General features: G+C 36.3%; 1 protein-coding gene across 1 annotated transcript in view; it reads right to left on the reverse strand.

Annotated features, from left to right (window-relative positions):
- The window catches only part of PDS5A (PDS5, regulator of cohesion maintenance, homolog A (S. cerevisiae)), a 46,543-nt gene that overhangs the window by 2,109 nt on the left and 25,357 nt on the right, over positions 1-19,077 (reverse strand). The window contains 14 exon segments of the mRNA XM_010193798.1: positions 106-458; positions 2,152-2,257; positions 3,443-3,588; positions 6,063-6,125; positions 6,827-6,946; positions 7,573-7,705; positions 10,766-10,880; positions 11,392-11,596; positions 11,872-11,995; positions 12,576-12,712; positions 13,392-13,460; positions 13,748-13,906; positions 15,087-15,210; positions 17,462-17,622. Coding sequence (XP_010192100.1) covers positions 106-458; positions 2,152-2,257; positions 3,443-3,588; positions 6,063-6,125; positions 6,827-6,946; positions 7,573-7,705; positions 10,766-10,880; positions 11,392-11,596; positions 11,872-11,995; positions 12,576-12,712; positions 13,392-13,460; positions 13,748-13,906; positions 15,087-15,210; positions 17,462-17,622 — 2,015 coding nt within the window.

A 19,077-nucleotide genomic window follows, 5' to 3' on the forward strand; every position in this document is an offset into this window, starting at 1 on the left:
AGCAGTAGACAATTATTCCTCTCTTGAAAGACTAAGCAATTTATCAGTGCAGTGAGAGAGAAAAGGCCCACCCACCCATGTATTTTCTTATTTGTTTGTGTTTACCTTTGTAGATCAATTTGTCTCTGTGCTGCTGCTGGCTTTTTTGCTGTGTCTTGCTGTTTTGGTGCTTTGGCATTACCTGCCTCCAAACTTCCTGGACTTTCTTGGCTGACCGCTGCCCTTTTCCTTCCCCTAACAGGTGGTTTGTTTGTTTCCTCGTTTTTTGCAGTGGTACCCTGAGGTTCGGGTTTGACTGGACGCCCTCTCCTGGTTTTTGCTGCGAGTGATGGTCCTGTTTCATCTACACATTTTTCTTCTGGTTTTTGATGAATGTTCTCAGTTCCAGATGCTGTTGCTGTTCTTTTTTTGCCGCGTTCAGTGCTGTTTCCTTGTGCAGCCTGATCAGAATTCATCTCCTAGAAAATAAAAACCATCAATGTGATGACAAAAAAAAATTAAAAGAGATTCCCAAAAGCAAACTCAAATTGTTACCTCCCTCCAACAAACATGAGGTAATAAAACATTAAGTGTGCTTATAAAAACACACTGCATGTTCTTAGACCTAGTAAAAAGTTTTACTAAATGGGATTTCAGACATTAACCTTGCAAAAAGATTTTCTGCACTGTGTGCAACGTTAATATCTGCATACAATGTATATTTTAGTTGCTTGAAATCTTTAGTTGAGATTACAGGAAGATTAATAATCCCATCTCCTCCCATGGCTGTTCTTCTCGACAAGCTCCTTTTACTGCCTCTCTGCCAACTGACAGGAAAGAACCAAGGAGCAAGAGGCATGATTTTGGTACAGCAAATAATACTGACTTCATTATATGCAAATGTTGAGACCAACCTGCAGTAAAGGTGCAGATTACTAAAACCCTAAATACCAGTAAAAGGAGAAAAGCAAAGCTTGCAGAGAATGAAAGGGAATAAGAGCTTGTCACAAACAAACTTGCTGTCTTTGTTATTTCTTTGTCATGTCTGAAGAGCTATGGCCTATATGCATGTTTTCCTCGTTACACTCAGCAATGTAGTGGAAGGGGTTCAATGAAGCAGTGTCTGTAAATATGGAACAGAAAGGATGGTGGCAATGTAGGTCTCTACACAAAAAAGTGTTCATATGGAAACAAAGAGGAAGAAACCGGATGCTGGACCCTAATTTGAGCGTAGTGGGGGCAGAGGAAAAGGCACTGAGGAAGGACGGCTGGGCTGACTTTGCAATTCCAAACACATCAATTAAGGCCACCCAGTGCTGTAAGTGCTGTGTCTGAACCAAGGACTTTTTTTTGTTAAATATTCTACCATTATTTCTTAAATGTTTAAGTCAGGCAGACTCTGTGATCTTCATTGCTGTTCTAGCAGGTTCATAGCAGACACTTAAACTTCTATTTGCAAGATAGAAGATCAGATAACCACACTGAAAATTTCAACTGAAGTCAGGTTTCAAGAAACTATAAAGCATCTTAAGATTTATTTTATAAATGCTTTGCCTAACTATTCTAATTTTTCAGAAGAAGCCTATTTTGGGTGAAAAGAAGGAATAAAGGAACCATACATTGAGATTTGGGCAAGATTTATTTTCTTCTTCATTAGCTCATGAGTGTGAATATGATTCAGGCATGATCATCTCTCTCTAGTGGAAGTGGGGGGAAGCATTAAAAATCCTCAAAGCTTAAATATTTTAGTTGTGACACAACCCAAAAGTTAGGTATTTATTTCACACTAGAGGACCACTTGACATTTTCCTGGCAGTATCTTCAGTTAAAGCTACAAGTGTCAACCTTCACTCTGAATTACAGCCTCACAGTTACTTATACTGGAAAACAGAATAAAGGGTAGTAATCTTTAGAATTCTGGAAAAAAGAAGGAAGTCCCTTCCAATTTGTCTGTGCTATATTTTTGAGCATGAGCTCTATTATTCTGGATAAAATAAATAGTAGTTTTGAAAATAAGGGGTCTTCTATTGGGCTAAGAAAGTGATATAACTACATTAAATGAAAATGGACATTACCAGTTCCTCAGAGACCACCTGCAGTGATGTGTACTGAATAAACCCCCAAATACCAAGCTTATTATAGAGACAGAGTCCAAAAAATCTCCAGACGTACCTTGTTTTTCACAGGCTCTGTCTTTGCTGGTGTGACTGAAATAATCCTCACTGGATTTTCATCATTTTCACTGACCCCAGTTTCTGATATATCTGAAACTTGTTCCCTGGTAGCATAATTGAAGACAAAATAAAAACCAAAATAATGCAAAAAACGAAAAATGTTTGCAATTGATTAAAAATAAAATAAAATAAAAAAACGACGCAGACAAGGTAAATTAGTTTAAAAAAAAAAAAAAAGAAAAAGAAAAAAGTCAAATGTGCTGAGTCCACAATTCCATTTTCTTTCCCAGAACTGGGAAAGGTCTGAAAGGCACTGGCTGGTCACCGAGCCAAGTCCTGTCTCACAGGCACAATGCCAGACAATTATTTTTGCAAACTTAAGACCAATGCTCGAAACGAGGCCGTGTTCTTTTTCCAGATCGAAAAACCCAACACTGGCAAAGGTAGCGAAGAAAGAGAAAGACCAGCAATGCTCAAGCTTCAAGTTAATATACACAAACATACAACAGATTTAAAAACAAAATAGTTAAAAAATAATCAAGATTATGACAGCATACATCATGCACACTTACAGAACAAATTCTGAACTGAATTATACTTCCCTTTGGCCTGAGGAAATGCAGCAACTAGAGGTAACTTTCTCTACTTTTTAACCCTTTATCTTAGCCAGTTAATAAACTCCAAAACAAATTACACAATTTTAAAATTTGAAAGTGTAAACTCTTTCTCTCCAGATTGATGACAAATTTGAAAACTCTGGATCCACATAAAAGTTAACACTTACTAGAAGAAAGACTGAATATTACAATTATATATTGCATCTTTCCACCGAGAGCCTGGTCCTCTTCAGCAAGCTTTTAATTGTTCTTAAATAGGTCAGAATATTTTACCTATATCAAAATGTTCCTTGTTACCAATCAGGATTAATCCGAATTCATACATCAAAAACGTGAGAGTTGCAAAATCTGTTTAGTATTAATTATGGCTGGTCTCTTCAATTAATATATTTTTCTGATGTAAAAAAATATTATGAATATTAACCACCAAAATTTCAGACAGCACGGTGTCTCTTCTGTTGTGTTCTATGCAATTACAGGTAGGCCACACCTAAACACTGTACTGAATTTTTGTCTACTAAAACCAACCAACCAAAACAACAACAAAAAACAGAAAGCAAAGATGGAGATTTTAAACACATAGGCACACACACCAGATCATCTCCTGTTCCAAATCATGCAAGCACACATGAAGTAAAAACAGTTGGTGCAATGAATTCCAAACTCCTGTACCTTGATCTGTTTCCTGCAGAAGAGCTCAGCTCAGAGTTTACACTGATGCTGCTTCCAGTCTCCGATCCTGTAGTTCTAATATACGGTCTCCTTCCAGTTGCAGATAATGGTTTGTTTACTGTACCTAATACACCAGTTGGTTTTGGCTTAAAGAAAAAGTTTAATCTTAAAAACGGGAACTTCAGATACATATTTAAGTTTAAAAAATATTTTCTTGAGTATTTTAAACTATGTCCTCTGGATTAACAGTCTCAAACACAATGTCACCAGTTTATAGCTACAGACCTCATCTTCACTTAAAAAACCCATCTATCTATTCTGGGGCTCTCCAATCAAGTGCTGGCATTTCAGATCTTGCTATGGCTGGTGTCTGTTGACTGATTTGGTCAGGCTGGGTAGGCAGCAGCAAGTTTTTTATTCTCCCTCTGGAGAAAAGTCAAGGAAGTTTTCATAACTGGCATGTCACATTCTTCATGTAATTTTACATTTCCTCAGAAACAAGTTAATTCATTAAGACACTGTCACAAGAAAAATTAATTCCCATGTGTTGATGTTATGAGGGAGCAGTCAGGAGAGAGATACCACAGATGCCGGAAAACATTTGGCCAGTAAAAAAACCCAACAATCTCTGTAGAAAAGGCCTGTTACTGAGCACGTGTTCAGTAGCTGCATCATCCTAGTGCTAATACTGCACAACATTTACTTCAGTATATTATTCTTATAATGTTTTATTTGCTGAGCGGTCTGTAAAATGAAGGAGGCATTTGGTGCAACTAACAGAAGAGAGGAAATGTTGAAGAGACAAAACTGCTTCTGCACAACCAGCAGGTTGCAAATTTCAGGTGTCTATTGCCACAAGAGACTGCGAAGGCAGAGCATCAGGAGGACCAAAACCAGAACAGGCCAATTTGCAAACAGGTCCACAAGCAGACAACAAAAGCAACAGGCACAGATGCAGACTCCAGCATCCCATTCTAAAAAAATTATGAATGCTGGGGGCCTGTGAGGGGAACACACTGCCAAAAGTGGCTAGACTTGCACGCTCTCCCTAATCACATTGGTTTGGTCCCTCTGGAAAAACAGTATCAGGCCAGAAAGGACTGCTGGTCTGAGCCAGTGGGACAGCCTTATACATCTGTGCTTTCCAAAATGGAAGTAGACAGAAAAAGAAGCATTTGTGCATTCTACTGTAGCATGGAATAAATGTCCGTTTTCCTACACCACTGAAAATTACCTAAATAATACTAGCTTGAGACTGGCCATTCCCCCCTCCCTCCTCTATTTTAACACAATGCAAGAGAAAAGGCTGCCTCAAATAAGCAAGTTGTTTTATTAAAGATGTAGCTTTTCTCTGAGTTGTTGAATGCCTTATCAAAAGGGAAACATAGTAAGTTTATGAAACCAACTCAACTTGCTTCAAAGTTACAAATGCTCAATTAATTATATTTGAATGTTGCTAGAGGCAAAACAATTACAGCAGTAGACAGATACACTCTTCTGAGGACACTCAAAGCACTGCTCTGGTACCGCTGTGGCTAAAGAAGGTGGTCTTCTGTCTGCCTCCTCCCTCCCTAACACAATAAGCCAGCTCACCGAGTAGCATCCAGGCTTGTGGCACAGTGCACAGGAAGCAAGGAGAGGCAGGGCTCTGCCAGCTGAGCAAACCTCACCCCTGTGAACTGCTCTGATAGCAGAAACTTTTTGTACAAGTGAAAAATCAGCGTGAGAAGAAGCAATTTTAAATTATTCTCATATTTATATGGCTATTTACAAAAGGATCATTTGTCTCTACCCTTACAATGAACAACTACCACAAAATTCTGCTCTGACTGTAGAAACCTACTCAGTACCAGTCCATGGAACACAGAACATGAAAATTAAGAAATGCACATGAAACCTATGTTAAAAACATGGTTTTATACTGTTCTCAGGATTTTTGTATTTTATGGATTCACCCAGCATTCTTTCACTAAGCTCAAGGAAAAAGAATGCTAATTTTCTGAGCTAGACTAAAAAGCATTCCATCATCATTTAACTAGAACCTAGGAAAGACAGTTTCAGAATCCCAGGAAAGGACAACTGATGGGAAAAAGGTAAGAAAACAGGTTCTGGATTTTATGGGGTTTTTTTGTTCCCCCCCTTTCCCCACCTTCTCATCCCCTTGGTATTTTCTCTCCCCTGTGAAAGTATTAACCAAATTACAACTAAAATAAGAAGAGATGTTCAAAAAAGGTGCAGATGTTTGCAGACAAATGTAACGGCATTAACAGCTATATTAAAAATATTAAGATTGAAAGACCTCTAATGCTAGTGGTGCAACAATTAAGTATCTGCATCATAACTTTATGCCATGCTTACCTGAATAAAGAAAAAAACCCCGGAGTTATGTGAAAAACTTTAGTTAATCAAGAACCTAAGCCTCAATGAGCAGGTAACAACCCTGGTGTTGGGTACTTACCAGGTAGTATGTTAAAGTTGTTAACTAAACCATCAAATAAAAGAATCACAAATTATTGTATGCAAATTCTTAATACAATTTTTATACTACAGCACTCAAGGACATAAAAAAAATAAAAATCAAGTAATATTCAAAGAACTGTAACTTATCGAAATACAGTACCTTTCCTGTCAAAAGAAGAACCCTTGTCTCTTCTGAAATGTAATTCCTGTCATTGCAGAAATCCTGTATAAAAAAAAAAAATCAGTTTGTGTTTGATCTCTCAATCTTGCTGTTGTTTTTTTTTTAATATACACAACTGAGTTCTCAAATTAGGTGCTACTATCAAGTGTTACAGGTATTTCATACCATGCAACCTGCTGACAAATGAAACTATCTAACCAAGACAGGTCAAGCCAGCATTTTGAAGATTTGCAGTGAACATTACTAAATGACAGTATGCCATACTGAAGTTTAGATTAACATGTTTTCTTCTTGAATGACACAACCTTAATTAATTACCTTCCCTAATTTTTCACTTGCATCTTTTTAGTGGGAAGTCCAAAGAGAGGAAAAGGGGTGCCGTTTTCTCTAAACAAATTGGAAGCTGCTACTTCTTACTACCTTTGCCACTCTGAATACAGTTCACACAGACCAAATCACTAAATCTGAATGCAGGTAGCTATCACAGACACCACTGCCTGTCACCATGGCATCTGCATTTCACAGTTCAATAAGCAAAGTAAATTTTGCTTTAACTGACTTTGGAAAGGCTGTTAATTAACAGTCTAAGACACCAAAAAATGGAAATGTATTTTTCAGTACAATCAAAACATCAGGTCTGGTCCAGAAAATTATTATTATTATATTACGCTATGGAGATATTTCTCACTCATTCTTCATGTTATTTCCCCTTATGACTTTGAAAATTAAATTTAAAAATTTACCTTTTCAGGCTGTGTAAAGAATTTGGTTGGCAATACGGGGTCCTTCGGTGAATCTGCATTGCACAAAGCACTTTTGCTGTTGATTACACACAGTGCTACATCACATACTGTATAAAGTTTCTGAAGAAAAAAAGGAAAGTATTATTTTGGAATTACTCTTTTTAGACTGTACAGAGAATGCAGTTCTTTAAAAATTTAATCTATATGTTACAAAATATGTCCTCAGTGGTGATTATTTTAATTACATCATTACTCACACTGTTGGCTATTCAAACACATACAGAAGTCCCCATTTTTCATATGATGTTATTTAATAAAAGCTAGTAATACTTCACATGCCTACGCTCTTGCTCAATCAAATAACCCATAAATGGCATCTCATCTCTGCTAGAAACTAATACATCAAACAGCAGCCATATAATACAGTGTTTCTCTCAACAGCAGAAGTTAACTTATGTCAGTAAAGTGGGCAGTAGGAGTTAATATAAGACAGACAGGCAGTAACTAAATATTTAACAGATTTTGTTTTATTAACTTCATTAGGTATTGTGTGCTGGGTAAGGTCAGGAAGTTTCTGAAAGAATGAGATTGGTAACATACAGACAATGCTCGCAATTAACACTCTCTCTAAAAGACCAGAAAAACGTCTGTGCTAGTGCTTCCAGATTTCCTGCAAATCCTGTTCATCAACTGCTTGCGAAACTCTCAGCACATCATCCAGCACTTATCTGAATTGCATTTCTTACTTCATTGGCCTTTGGCTCATCAGGAGACTGAGCATCTCGGGTAAGCTTGATGTTTTCTGCCATCTTTTTCATGAAGGCATGGCTATTGTTCTCATTCTTTGTCATCAGAACTTCAAGCATGAACCACAGGCACCTAAAAAGCCAGAAAACCACAAGCAATTACATTCCAGCTTTTATACTGCAGCTCCCACATATAACAATGTCTTTAAAAATTTCTGTCAGCTGTACTAACTTTTTCTTAAGAAACCACAATCTGAAGATATCATAAAAAAAGGCATCATGCAAAGGTGTAAATGGAGCCTAGACCTTTAACATTAGTGTGCTTTGCTATTATATCTGTAAACACTGCCCAACCAATCAACCTTTTTTTTCTCTTCCAAATATGAATAGAAGCAAGAATTCAGGTGCTACCATCATCTGAATGAAATTCTGTAATCACTACCTCGGGCTATGTCTGTGTTCCTATCGACAATGTACCACGACCACGCTCAAACAGGCTTCAGCAAATCACACTGCTGCCAGAAAGTTACCCACACTATGTGGCTTATTTAATACTAGAACTCGCACAGGAGAGGAGATCCAGAACTGAGGAGATCAGATTCTTGCTACTGCTCCATATAGAAAGAAAATAAATGCTTACAGATAGACATAATGGAATTAGCTTTCCAAATTCTCTTTCTTTAAATCTAGTTTGTTTATAGGGGCAACCCATTATATTTTGACTAAAAGTTTAACAAAATTTTCAACTATGATATAAAGCACAACTGGTCTGTCCATGCTATTATTTGCTCTCAAGCTTCCGAGCTGCACGTGGCTAGAAAGTCAGTAACAGTCATAATATTGTAAAATAATACTTAGTTGGGAAAGACATATGGGTGGGTCTGAGAAATGCAAACTTGCCAGTAGCTAATTTAATTCTGAAACTCTGGAAGACAGATTACCTTGTAGAAAGTGGCTAATAAAAAACAACAAAAACAGGATGACTGAACATTAAAATTCCTTCTCCCCAAAAGTCGGAATCTTCTTAACTCACACAATTAAAAACTGTTATGCAAGTGATGAAGGAACATTTCTCTCAACAACTCAAAGTAAAAGAGTCGTGCTCCATCAAAACACTCAAATAGTTATCTGGTGTTCAAATAAAATGTCTATATTCTGATTTGCATCCAAGAGCTACAAAAGTTATAAGTAAATAAATGTGTTAAATACCTTCACATCCATCTATTCATTATTCTCAAGAACTTAAATGGGATGAGTACAGGACTGATAACCTACCACCCTGACTCACCTTCTCCAAAGCCCTGTGTCATCCAAAGATTACTACTGAGGACAAGTTTTACTCTGGTTATTCCAGGTAACACAGGTCAACTTCAATAGCTTGATTTCCTCACTAAGTCTATAAATTAAATAAATCATTACCAATCCTAAACAAGACCCTTCCAGAAAAACAGTGGGATTTCATGTAGAAAAATATAAACCTAGAAGTCACATAAAGTAAGTGCATTCTCTGTACCCATTTCAGTATTTTTGGAATATGAATTCAGAAGAAAAAGACACTGTCAAGATAAAAAAAAAAACCTCAAACCCAAATATACTTCTGTAGGACAAGCTTAAAAAACTTCCTAAGAATAAATATCACAGATTAAGGTTAAGGATCCTGCTACTTAGGCCACATAAAACCAAGACAAACTAGGGAGACAACTACAACACACTGTCAGTCTGCTTTTACAAGTTTGCAAGCATCTATGTTAAGACTTTAAAGCGAACACTACGACTCTCAGAACTCTTAAAAGAAACATTGTATTGCATTATATGAGAAAAATGTTTTGCATTTATCTTGGTAGACTCTTCAAAGAAGTATTCCTGCCAAAATTCCTGTACAGAGTATTTCTTTCTTTGGAGCAGTCCTTTCCGGCTAGTTCAGCTAGCCTGTGACAAACAAGAGGGAGGAAATTTGACAACAAAGGAGAGCTACACAAGTGGTGTTCAAAAAAGCTCTGTGCACTAGAAACCACTTCCCAGAGAAAGTATTAACTGCAAATAACAACTTATTCCATGCATTTTGGATAAAGTACACGCTGGAGAGTGCTTTCAGGTGTTGCCAGGAACAGGGAGTCCTGGGACAAAATGTAGATGATCTTGACGATTAGATAAGAAATCTTCACTGGCTCCAGGCTCTGACAGGTGTGAGTCAAGTAACTCAGAAAGCAGAAAAAATTAAGTTTTTCATTTAAAGAAAGAATCAGACTTTTCTTCACTCTCACAGATGAAGGTGCAAAAAGAACTGACATGAACTTGACTATTTATGCCAAGAATGAACCGCTTTTCTGATTGTGTGTATTGTAGTGTGGTTATAAATGACTTTGTAACAACAAAACACCAGTTCACAGTTCCACCAAAAATAAATACAGGAAGAAAACAACAAACAAAACCAAACAAAACCAAAACACTAAAGCTAAGGGGGGATGCTACAACAATTTTTTAAAAGTGTTAAAATTTAACTATTTTAAAAAATTCATTACAAGACACAAAGGAATACAAAAATTATACTTAAGGTATTTAAGACTATTAAGGCATACAAGAAGTTTTCAAACTGGAAACAGTACAGAACAAGCTTCTGTATGACAGGCTTGTGTGCAATGATTTGTGCTGGACACATTAACAAGCACTTTGTCTGCACTGTGGATGTGTAGCACAAATGATAAATCAAGTTTTGCATGTATTCCAGTAGGTGTGCATAGAAGAATAAAGAAAAAAAAGCTTCCATTGAAGTAGGACTCTGACCCAGCATCAGTGGCATTACATTTTCAACTCCTGGAGAAGCTCTGCATTGTATAAGGTCCGAAGTATTTGAACTGGCATTACTTGGCATCTCTTAAGTGTATTGGGAAATTCTACAAATATTCCTAGGCACCCATACAAGAATCCAAAATAATTTACTTTAAAAGAAGCCTAGACAAGTCACTAATTTGATAGACCACAGTGTGACCTATAGGCTATCATTTGGGCTTTCAGAATACACTGCTAAGCAGTTGTTGATGCCTTCTTCCTCTGGTTAAAGGGTTACATATCTCCAAGATTACTGTTCTGCAAAATACTGTTGATAAAACAAAGAGTTCCTCTTCCTAATCAGTTTTTTCCCAAGCACAGAAAAATTCTCGGCACAACACTTCTAGAATCATTTGACACTTACTCTTTGACATCACGAAGCTGATCAACATCCTGAGGTTTTGTGAAATCTGGATCATGTGCCAGTAAGTGAATCATATATGGTACCACATATTCAGGCAGCAAGGATAACAACTTTTCTACAGTAACAAAAAATCATAAATAACCTCTTTATTACAGACACACATGTATCACAAGAAACACTTTTTCAAAGTATTACTTTTTCAAATACAGAAAGTAAAATTTAGACTTGCATTTTCTTCTTACAGATTTTACTTCTCACATATCATTAAAAATAAACAAACAAGTTTCACTACCACAAAACTACTTGGTCTTACTTCAGGAAGAGGGTCATAAAGCCTAAGATATCAGAAAACAAAATCTTATTTTTTGAGAAAAACAACTACCACAATAACAGCACTGTATTTAACACGGATAATTCTCAGCAATGTACAGAGAGGTATTTTATGGTTTATGCTAAAGCTAAACTAAGTAAATTTAGATTTGAATGTGTCTAGTATAAAGATGAGGAAACAAATTAAAGTTACCAAGTGTTTCTTTACAAAAGCAATTTGCTTAAGTTTTAATGATTACTCCTTCCAGTTTATTACTTGACTATTGTATTCTTAACTATTTTACTGAAATACTAACCGTTAGCCATAGGATTCTGCTTAATATATTCTCTTCGTATACTGATGTTTTTGAGCAAGCACTGTCTGGCATGCGCTCTTCTCTCTTTCACAGGGTCTTTGGCACACAAAGCAAAGATTGCCATATATTCCAAAGGGAGCAGTAATTTCACAAGTGCCTTATGCAGTTTCTGGGCAAATATCTGCCTCACTTGGTAGCACTCGTCCTATAGCAACATAAAGCATAAGAGTGCAACCATAAGAATCTTAGTCTTAAAAGAACAAAAGCAAAACAAAAAAAGGAATTGAAAGTAGAATTATGAGGAGACATTTAAAAAATATCAACAGGTACAGCACAATAAATATTTGAACTTTCAAGAATTCTTTTGAAAGCTGCAGTGAGGAACAGAAAATACTCAATGTAGCAGCAATGACAGCTCAGATGTAAGGACTCCAAACTCAATTAATTAAGAGTAACATCAATTCAAATGCAGTTACTTACATTAATGACAAGTGCACAGAGCTGGAACTGTTCTGGGGTAATTATTTCATGGTAACAGGGTTCCTGTGCAAGCTTCATTATAGCACTACCAGCAGCTAACCGCAGTCGAGACATATCCGATTTACTATACAAACACAGGAGAGAAAAAAAAAACCAACTCACCACAATGACCCTTAAATCACTTTCATGTCACCATTTCTTCTTTTTACAAGATCAATGAGCAATTAAGATTTTTCTGTCAGATCAGATCACAGTTCTATAGCTTCAGATCAAGCTAAATTAACTCAGTCAAATTTGTGAAAATAAGGTGCTCTGCTTTCCCCACAAACATCTTAGTTCCAGTAGAACAGTGAAATGAGAAGAGTCAAGCTTCTTGTTTTCATATCACTGTTTAAAATGAAAGCAACACTTTTGCCACAGATTTTCTCATTCCCTCCTTCACCCTCAGAATCAATATAAGATGCGAAGTTACCTCACTGTTGGAATGAAGAAGCTCCACCCAAGATCATCCAACTCATAAGTGTGTTAAATCTCACCACTCAATTGTTTTCAAAAATACTCCTGCAGGTCTTTTACTCCCTAAATTGTCTTTTACTATCGAGATATCTACAGGGTTCCGAGTTAGATTAAAGCTCCAAAAGAATTAATATTATTTGAAATCCTACAACAAAACTGATGGAAGCCTGAAAGGAACAAAATCTGACCTGATTCGCTTCTGTTCTGTCAAGTCTCCTTCACTGACGAGCATTGCTGATAATAACCGGAGTGTGGAATTTGCAGATTTGGACTGGTTGTTTTTCATACCCAACAGCCAGCGCACCAAAAGTTTAATTGCTTGCACCTATCAAACACAAACAAGCAAACAAACAAACAATGAACTTACTTCCTGAAGTTGATAAGGCACTAAAACCTACTGCTGTAAAACTGAAATTTCCAGGCTCCTATTTATTAGAGCTGAAATATTTTTAAAGGAACAGAATGAAGCAATGAGTATTTACAGAGTGAAGAAGGAAGCAGCAGTCTTTGTGACATCAGGACATTTCAACTATGGTTCAGTGTCTTCTCACAAGTGCATCTAGAGGGTGCAGGGTACTTGCTACATAATTAAAAATAAGAGCAACTACATAAACATTTCTAGAAATGGCCATAATTAGATTCACAGTAAATAGCCTATAAAGATGAAAGAATAAAAGTCATCAAGGTCTTAATTTATTTCAAATACGTTTACAGTCTAGAAAACCAAATTACCTTTCTTATAAGGAAAACTAAAACTTTTGAATCTCAATTTTCTCAACATTCAGCATAATTAATGACAGTAAGTGAAGACACTAAAGTGCACAGTTTCTACCAGTTCTGTAACTGAGTGTATAATCCACAAAAACTCTAGAACACTGCATATTCTAAGGAGACCAATACAAAAGTATTAAAAGGGATTTATTCTAATAATCTCTGTCGCACAACTTGGAAAAAAAGTGATTTTTACTCTCAAACATACACATTACTGACAGCTGATCATTTACCTTTGCTAGTACTTCTGGTGAAACCTCTTCATCTGGAGACCACAATTTTCCATTTTTCTCACCTGTTGACTACAGACATTCATGTAAGTTTAAGAACTGGTTCAAGCCATACAGAAAATTTAGAGGCAAAAATGGAAAAAAAAGTAACGGACTAAGCTTTCTTTCACACAAAGATCTTTTATAATGCAGTATTACTGTGCTAGTCATTTACAGAATTCCTTTATTAACCCATTTAAAACAAAACAAAACAAAACAAAACCCCAAACAACTTCTATTCCCTTCTATTCTATTATCTCTATAAAGAAAATAACAGGCTAACAGAAGAGCAAGGAATTACCAAAAAAAGAAAATCTTACCCTGTCATTCATTAGGAGATCTTTCACAATGAAATTTGCAACAACAGATTTCATTGGAGAAGCAAACTGGTCTGGAGCCAACATGGAAATATGACCCAATGAGACTAATGGAGTTATAAGTTGTTCTGGCACATCAGCATTCAAACTTCTACTAAGAGGCTAAGGAAGGAAAAAAGAAAAAAAATTCAACTATAGATAAGTAAGCTAGCATGCCTAAAAAGAATTTATTTTACTGCTGGATGGCTGATGAGTTTAACAGTTTTTTTCCATAACTATTAATTAAGTTAGCAAATAAAAACGGAGAAAGAATGTTATTTCCTAATCAACAGAGTTACCAAAAATCTCACATGGGATAAGAGCAAAATTAAGTTTATATTCTCTTTCTATTTTAATGCTGAAACACATTCAAGCCTGGGAGCCATGGGAAAAAAATGTGACTCAATTCTGTTCAGCAGTTGTGGAAACCTGAACAATAACTGCAAACAGCAGAATATAATAGCAGGTAAAAAACCTTGGAAACCAACAGGGACATTTCTATCAAGTGATCTGTATTTCCCTTCCAGGTAACAGTCACCAGGGTAATTCTGTGCTGCTGCATCACCCAGCACCCTCACACCCTATTCTGGTATTAGCGAGGGAACATGCACTCTCACCAAAGTCCAAGCAGAGATAAAACTCTGTAAGATTAATTCAGAGCTTTTCACACTTCTGAATTATGCATAGGTTCAAAGACAGCCAAGATTAAGAACCTAACATATTTACAAGTGCAGATTAATAATGTTATTATTTAAGAGATTACAGTGAAAATAACCTCTCCTCTCTGTATAAGGTGACTTTTTGCTTTACAATTTGTCTAAGCAAGCAGTAAGTGAGCAGTAAGCTAACACCTGAACTTACAGTAGAGTAGTATGCACTAAGTTTCTCAGTGAGAAAGTGCTGCACGTGCAAGGACCTTAAAGCATAGTAATTTAATATCACCTGAAAGTAGAGGATGCTATCTCTCATTTAGTATCTGCTAAATATGTCCTCATGGGATTTAGTGTGGATCATTCCAGTGTATTTAGTTTATTTTCCCCTAACTTTTCCCATGTAGGCAAAAAGGAGTACCTTATCTATCAGACATCAGAATATTACAAAATCATGACTGTAAGAAACAAATATGAATAATTTGGTATTGTAAAATTAATGACTTATCTCAACTACCATGCAACTGTAGGCTTCCTGACCTCATAAACTCTTATCTGTTAATAAGCAGTATGAATTAAATTAATGGTAATTACTAGTATCAATTAAAAAGAACAGAAACTATGCTTAAAACAAAAAAAACCCCAAGACATACCTCAAAAATCTGTGCAAGTTGCACTTCTTTATTTGAAAATATGGCATGTATACAGTGAACTGCTTGTTTTGCCTGATGAGGAGTGCCTCTCTTCGCTTTCTGATGCAAAATCGGAATTAGTGTTCTGTGAATATTAAACAAAATACTTCAAAATGCAATTTGCAATCTACAAAAATAAAGTTCTTCACCTATACAAATCTATCCTCACAGTCTTATAAATCAAGCATTCCTCTGAAGTCTGTTCAAGAAAGATCATAATCATAAAGTGAATAGCAGAATGGAATTGTACCTGACTGTACACAATTAAGCAGAAAAATGCCCACAGGGAAAAATCAAACATGAAAGAAAATAATGATCAAAATAAGGCTGTTTAGGAAGCCACCTATAAGGTAGGGGGAATTTGACAGGTTCAATTAGGGTAAACTCCTGGGCTTGTTATCCAAGCTTGGAAGTGACAGAGCTGAAGAAAATTTATGACATAACCATTAAACAATAGTGTGCTTGCTTACATGCCTTTACTACTTTAACTTTGGTCTTTAATCGCAATGTGTACTCAAGTGAACAACTGCTTTGTTCTGAGCTTTTGAGTTGCTTTTGAGTTCCCTGAAACCCATCTGCTGAAGAGAGGCTGCTGAAGGCTTGAGGCTGAGGTTGCTCTGGCTGTTTGGTTCCACTCCCGAGAGCACGCTGGAAAGCAAGCCTGTCACTTGAGAGGTCATTGCCCGAGACACACTAACTTGTGAGGTTTACCATGCAGCTCACCCAGCAACTGACACAAGAAAACATAATTGCCTAGAAAGCATCTGACACAAACATCTGAAAAAAAAAGATAATCCTGCTTTCTTGAAAGGGTCAGTGAATTCTGTATTGTTACTGAGATATTCTACATAAAATCAGCTACAAGATGTGGAATAAAAACTTGGAGGTTTGAAAAAATGAAGACTCAATAATTTTCCTCAAAAACCACATACGCAAAACCCCAAAATGAACAAAAGACCCCTAGAAAATGGTTAACAGTATTCTGAAGTAGCAGAATGTCTCTTCTCAAACCTGCTAAGATTCCCCAAGTTGGATTAACAAAGAACCAAAATAGCAAAGAATCCAGTAAAACCTACAGTTAACTTGTTTATGGTAAAGATTTCTGAATCTATAGCATCTACTTGTCCTAAGACTTCTTTTCCTTTGTGTCAGTGTAAGCACTGACCTGGTTTTGACTTTCAGAATGTTAACCTGACTTGCCTGTGAACCATGCCAAAGGCTAGACCTCCATTTTGACAGTTACATTAAGTAATCTGAAACAGCCCAGACTATACTCCAGCAATACCCAGCTAAGATATGAAGCCAAAATAAATGCCAGCAATACCAGCTCCTTTGACAGAAGATGAAGTACCCCAGAAATTCAGTAGGTACCCCAGAAGTACCCCAGTAGGTACCCCAGAAGTACCCCAGAAATTGCCTTAGGTCCAGCAGGGAACTATGGACAATGGGGACTATACTAGGTACTCTACTGACAATAGGAATTGCTGGCCTTTTCCTTCTCTTCACCTCGATAAATGTCTTAAAAGGCATCTCATCTGTGAACTTGAAACATCTTTCTTTTGCTCAAAATCTGATTCAAATCCGTAAGAATCACTGTGGTTTCATCTTCAGTTCATTGAGAAATTAAGGTGTACATTGGTATGCATTTTAGTATGGCAATACCCGAGATGCTGTTTCAATGTAAGAGAAATTGAAACCTGTGCCTGTGGCTTAGTAACTAACTAATCCAGATTATAACAGGCTAATTCTAAGGTTTTAGTTGTTACCCACAAGGTTTTAAGTAGTCTGTGAACACCTAGTAGATTATGGAGCTTTAATCAACAGTTAAAGCATGAATTGCATAATGACGACTTATAAACTGCCAATTATTCTTTGTTAGAAATTCATGCTTGCTTTTGGATCTTGTTTCCCAGCTTGTTTCATAACAAACAGAGCTGTTAACCATCAGAGATTATATTTAAATTCCCTACAAAGATAGAAAAATTTTGTGAAGGACAGATATGGGTAGAAACAATGCCAAGGAATTACATCTTTGCCATATTTTTGCTGTTGCTTATTTTGTAAGCTGGGAAACATGCTACACACTGTTTTTAATGTGTCTTTTATAATAATATTTTTAAGAAGTACCTAATATCTTCAAAAAATATATTAAAAATGCAAAACTGCAGAATTTCAAAATAAACAGACAGAAAGGTAGTGAAGGAATACAAAATGATGGAAGCGAAGCTGTCCATATTTACAAGACTATAAAGTAATTTTAGGGGCAAAATACTGAATAAACTATCAAGAGGCTGAATTCCACGTATGAAAAGCAGCATGTAACAAAATGCACTCACGATCTTATCTGTGGCAGGTCTGTTTCTATTTTGTGACCCGTGTTTCTGAAAATCTGAATGGCTGCCTCAGCTACCTTATCATCTTCCATCCTGAGGCACTGCAGCAGAGACTCATAGGTCTCTGCAGAGTGGAACGAGGTAGGATGTGTGAAGGACAGAACCTGCAGATACACATTAAAACAAAAGTATATTTACTCATGGTAAATGAATCATCAGAAGAACAAAATTATGTCTGTTTACGAGCATTACCATCAACATAAAATAGCTATTGCATGCTCATACTAGATTATTACATTCAATAACTGCATTTTCGAGAAGGTGATACAGGCATTTTCAAATAAATTAATATATGCCTTGTTGCACAGATTAATTGCGTTCCAAATATGTTATAAGATACTACAGTATTTGAGTATGTAAACATATTTACTAAAATGAACACTTATTTAAAAGTATGGGTTTATATTCCAATCCACTTAAGAGCGCTTTTTTCAGCTTAATTTAACTGACCTGAATTATTAATTTCTACAGACTCTATAGTCCCTGAGCAGAAAAGAAATCAAGGAGGTTAGGATACCTACAAACAAAACAGGAGATTACTGTCCTTTTAATCTAAAGCTAATGAAATAGAACACATTCCGTTAAAGAACAGAAATGTCAAAGAAGAAACGAAGCATGCAGGGATTTCAAGGCAGGACAAGAGAGAACAAAAGGTTATCTCAAAGCAAAACTGTATTAAGTACAGTAAAGTTCAGATAACATAAGGTAGAGAGAACAGTGAGAAACTGCATGTATTTTGTGTATCCTTTGGATTTATCTTATCTTGCTTTCTTTGATCAGAGTTGCCTGCTTGCATGAGCATCAATGTGTGAAATAACATTCTGAACGATATCCACGTCATAGCAACAAAATCTTCAACCTTGGCAGATTTCTTTTCTGAGCTGCATTAGCAATCAGACATTACTTCCTTGCATACTTCTGTATAACTATTTCTACCACGGTTGCCGTTACCACATGTGGTGTGACACGTCTCCATAAACTCCACCTTGTTCATTCACACTTTTCAGAAGTCTCACTTCAATTATGTAACCTCCTGCATTTTATACTGCCCTTTGTAACATACTGACAATAAAGTCTCGTTAGTGAACTGCCAAATCCATCACACATGTTTTCCAGATATTTCAAATCCTTCTTTCTCCCCCAGTCATTTCTCATCACCACTGAGAACACAAGTTCCCCCATCCTCTTTTTTTTCCTCTACATAACTTGGCTTCTGAGTTTATTGCTTGCTTTCCTTCCAGTATCACGCAGGCTCCAAAGAACATGCCTCCTCTAATCTCTGCATTTCTCTTCCGCTCACTTTACCTCTACACCTTCTTCTATATAACTTCCCTAAGCAGAAACCAATTTCTGCTTTAATGTGTGTATTTCAACTCTTGACATCCTATTCAAAACATACTTATACCAGAAGAACACCTCTTTCATTATTCCTCTCTCATGTACTAATAACCACTTTCATACGTAAAAAAAGTAATTATCTAAATAATAACTAATAAAACTATGCTAAAATTAATTCATTAGTCATACCACTTTTGTATCTTCCACTAACAAACTACAGC

The sequence above is a fragment of the Mesitornis unicolor genome, unplaced genomic scaffold (genome assembly GCF_000695765.1).
Source record: "Mesitornis unicolor isolate BGI_N332 unplaced genomic scaffold, ASM69576v1 scaffold5471, whole genome shotgun sequence".
Classification (NCBI taxonomy): Eukaryota; Metazoa; Chordata; class Aves; order Mesitornithiformes; family Mesitornithidae; genus Mesitornis; species Mesitornis unicolor.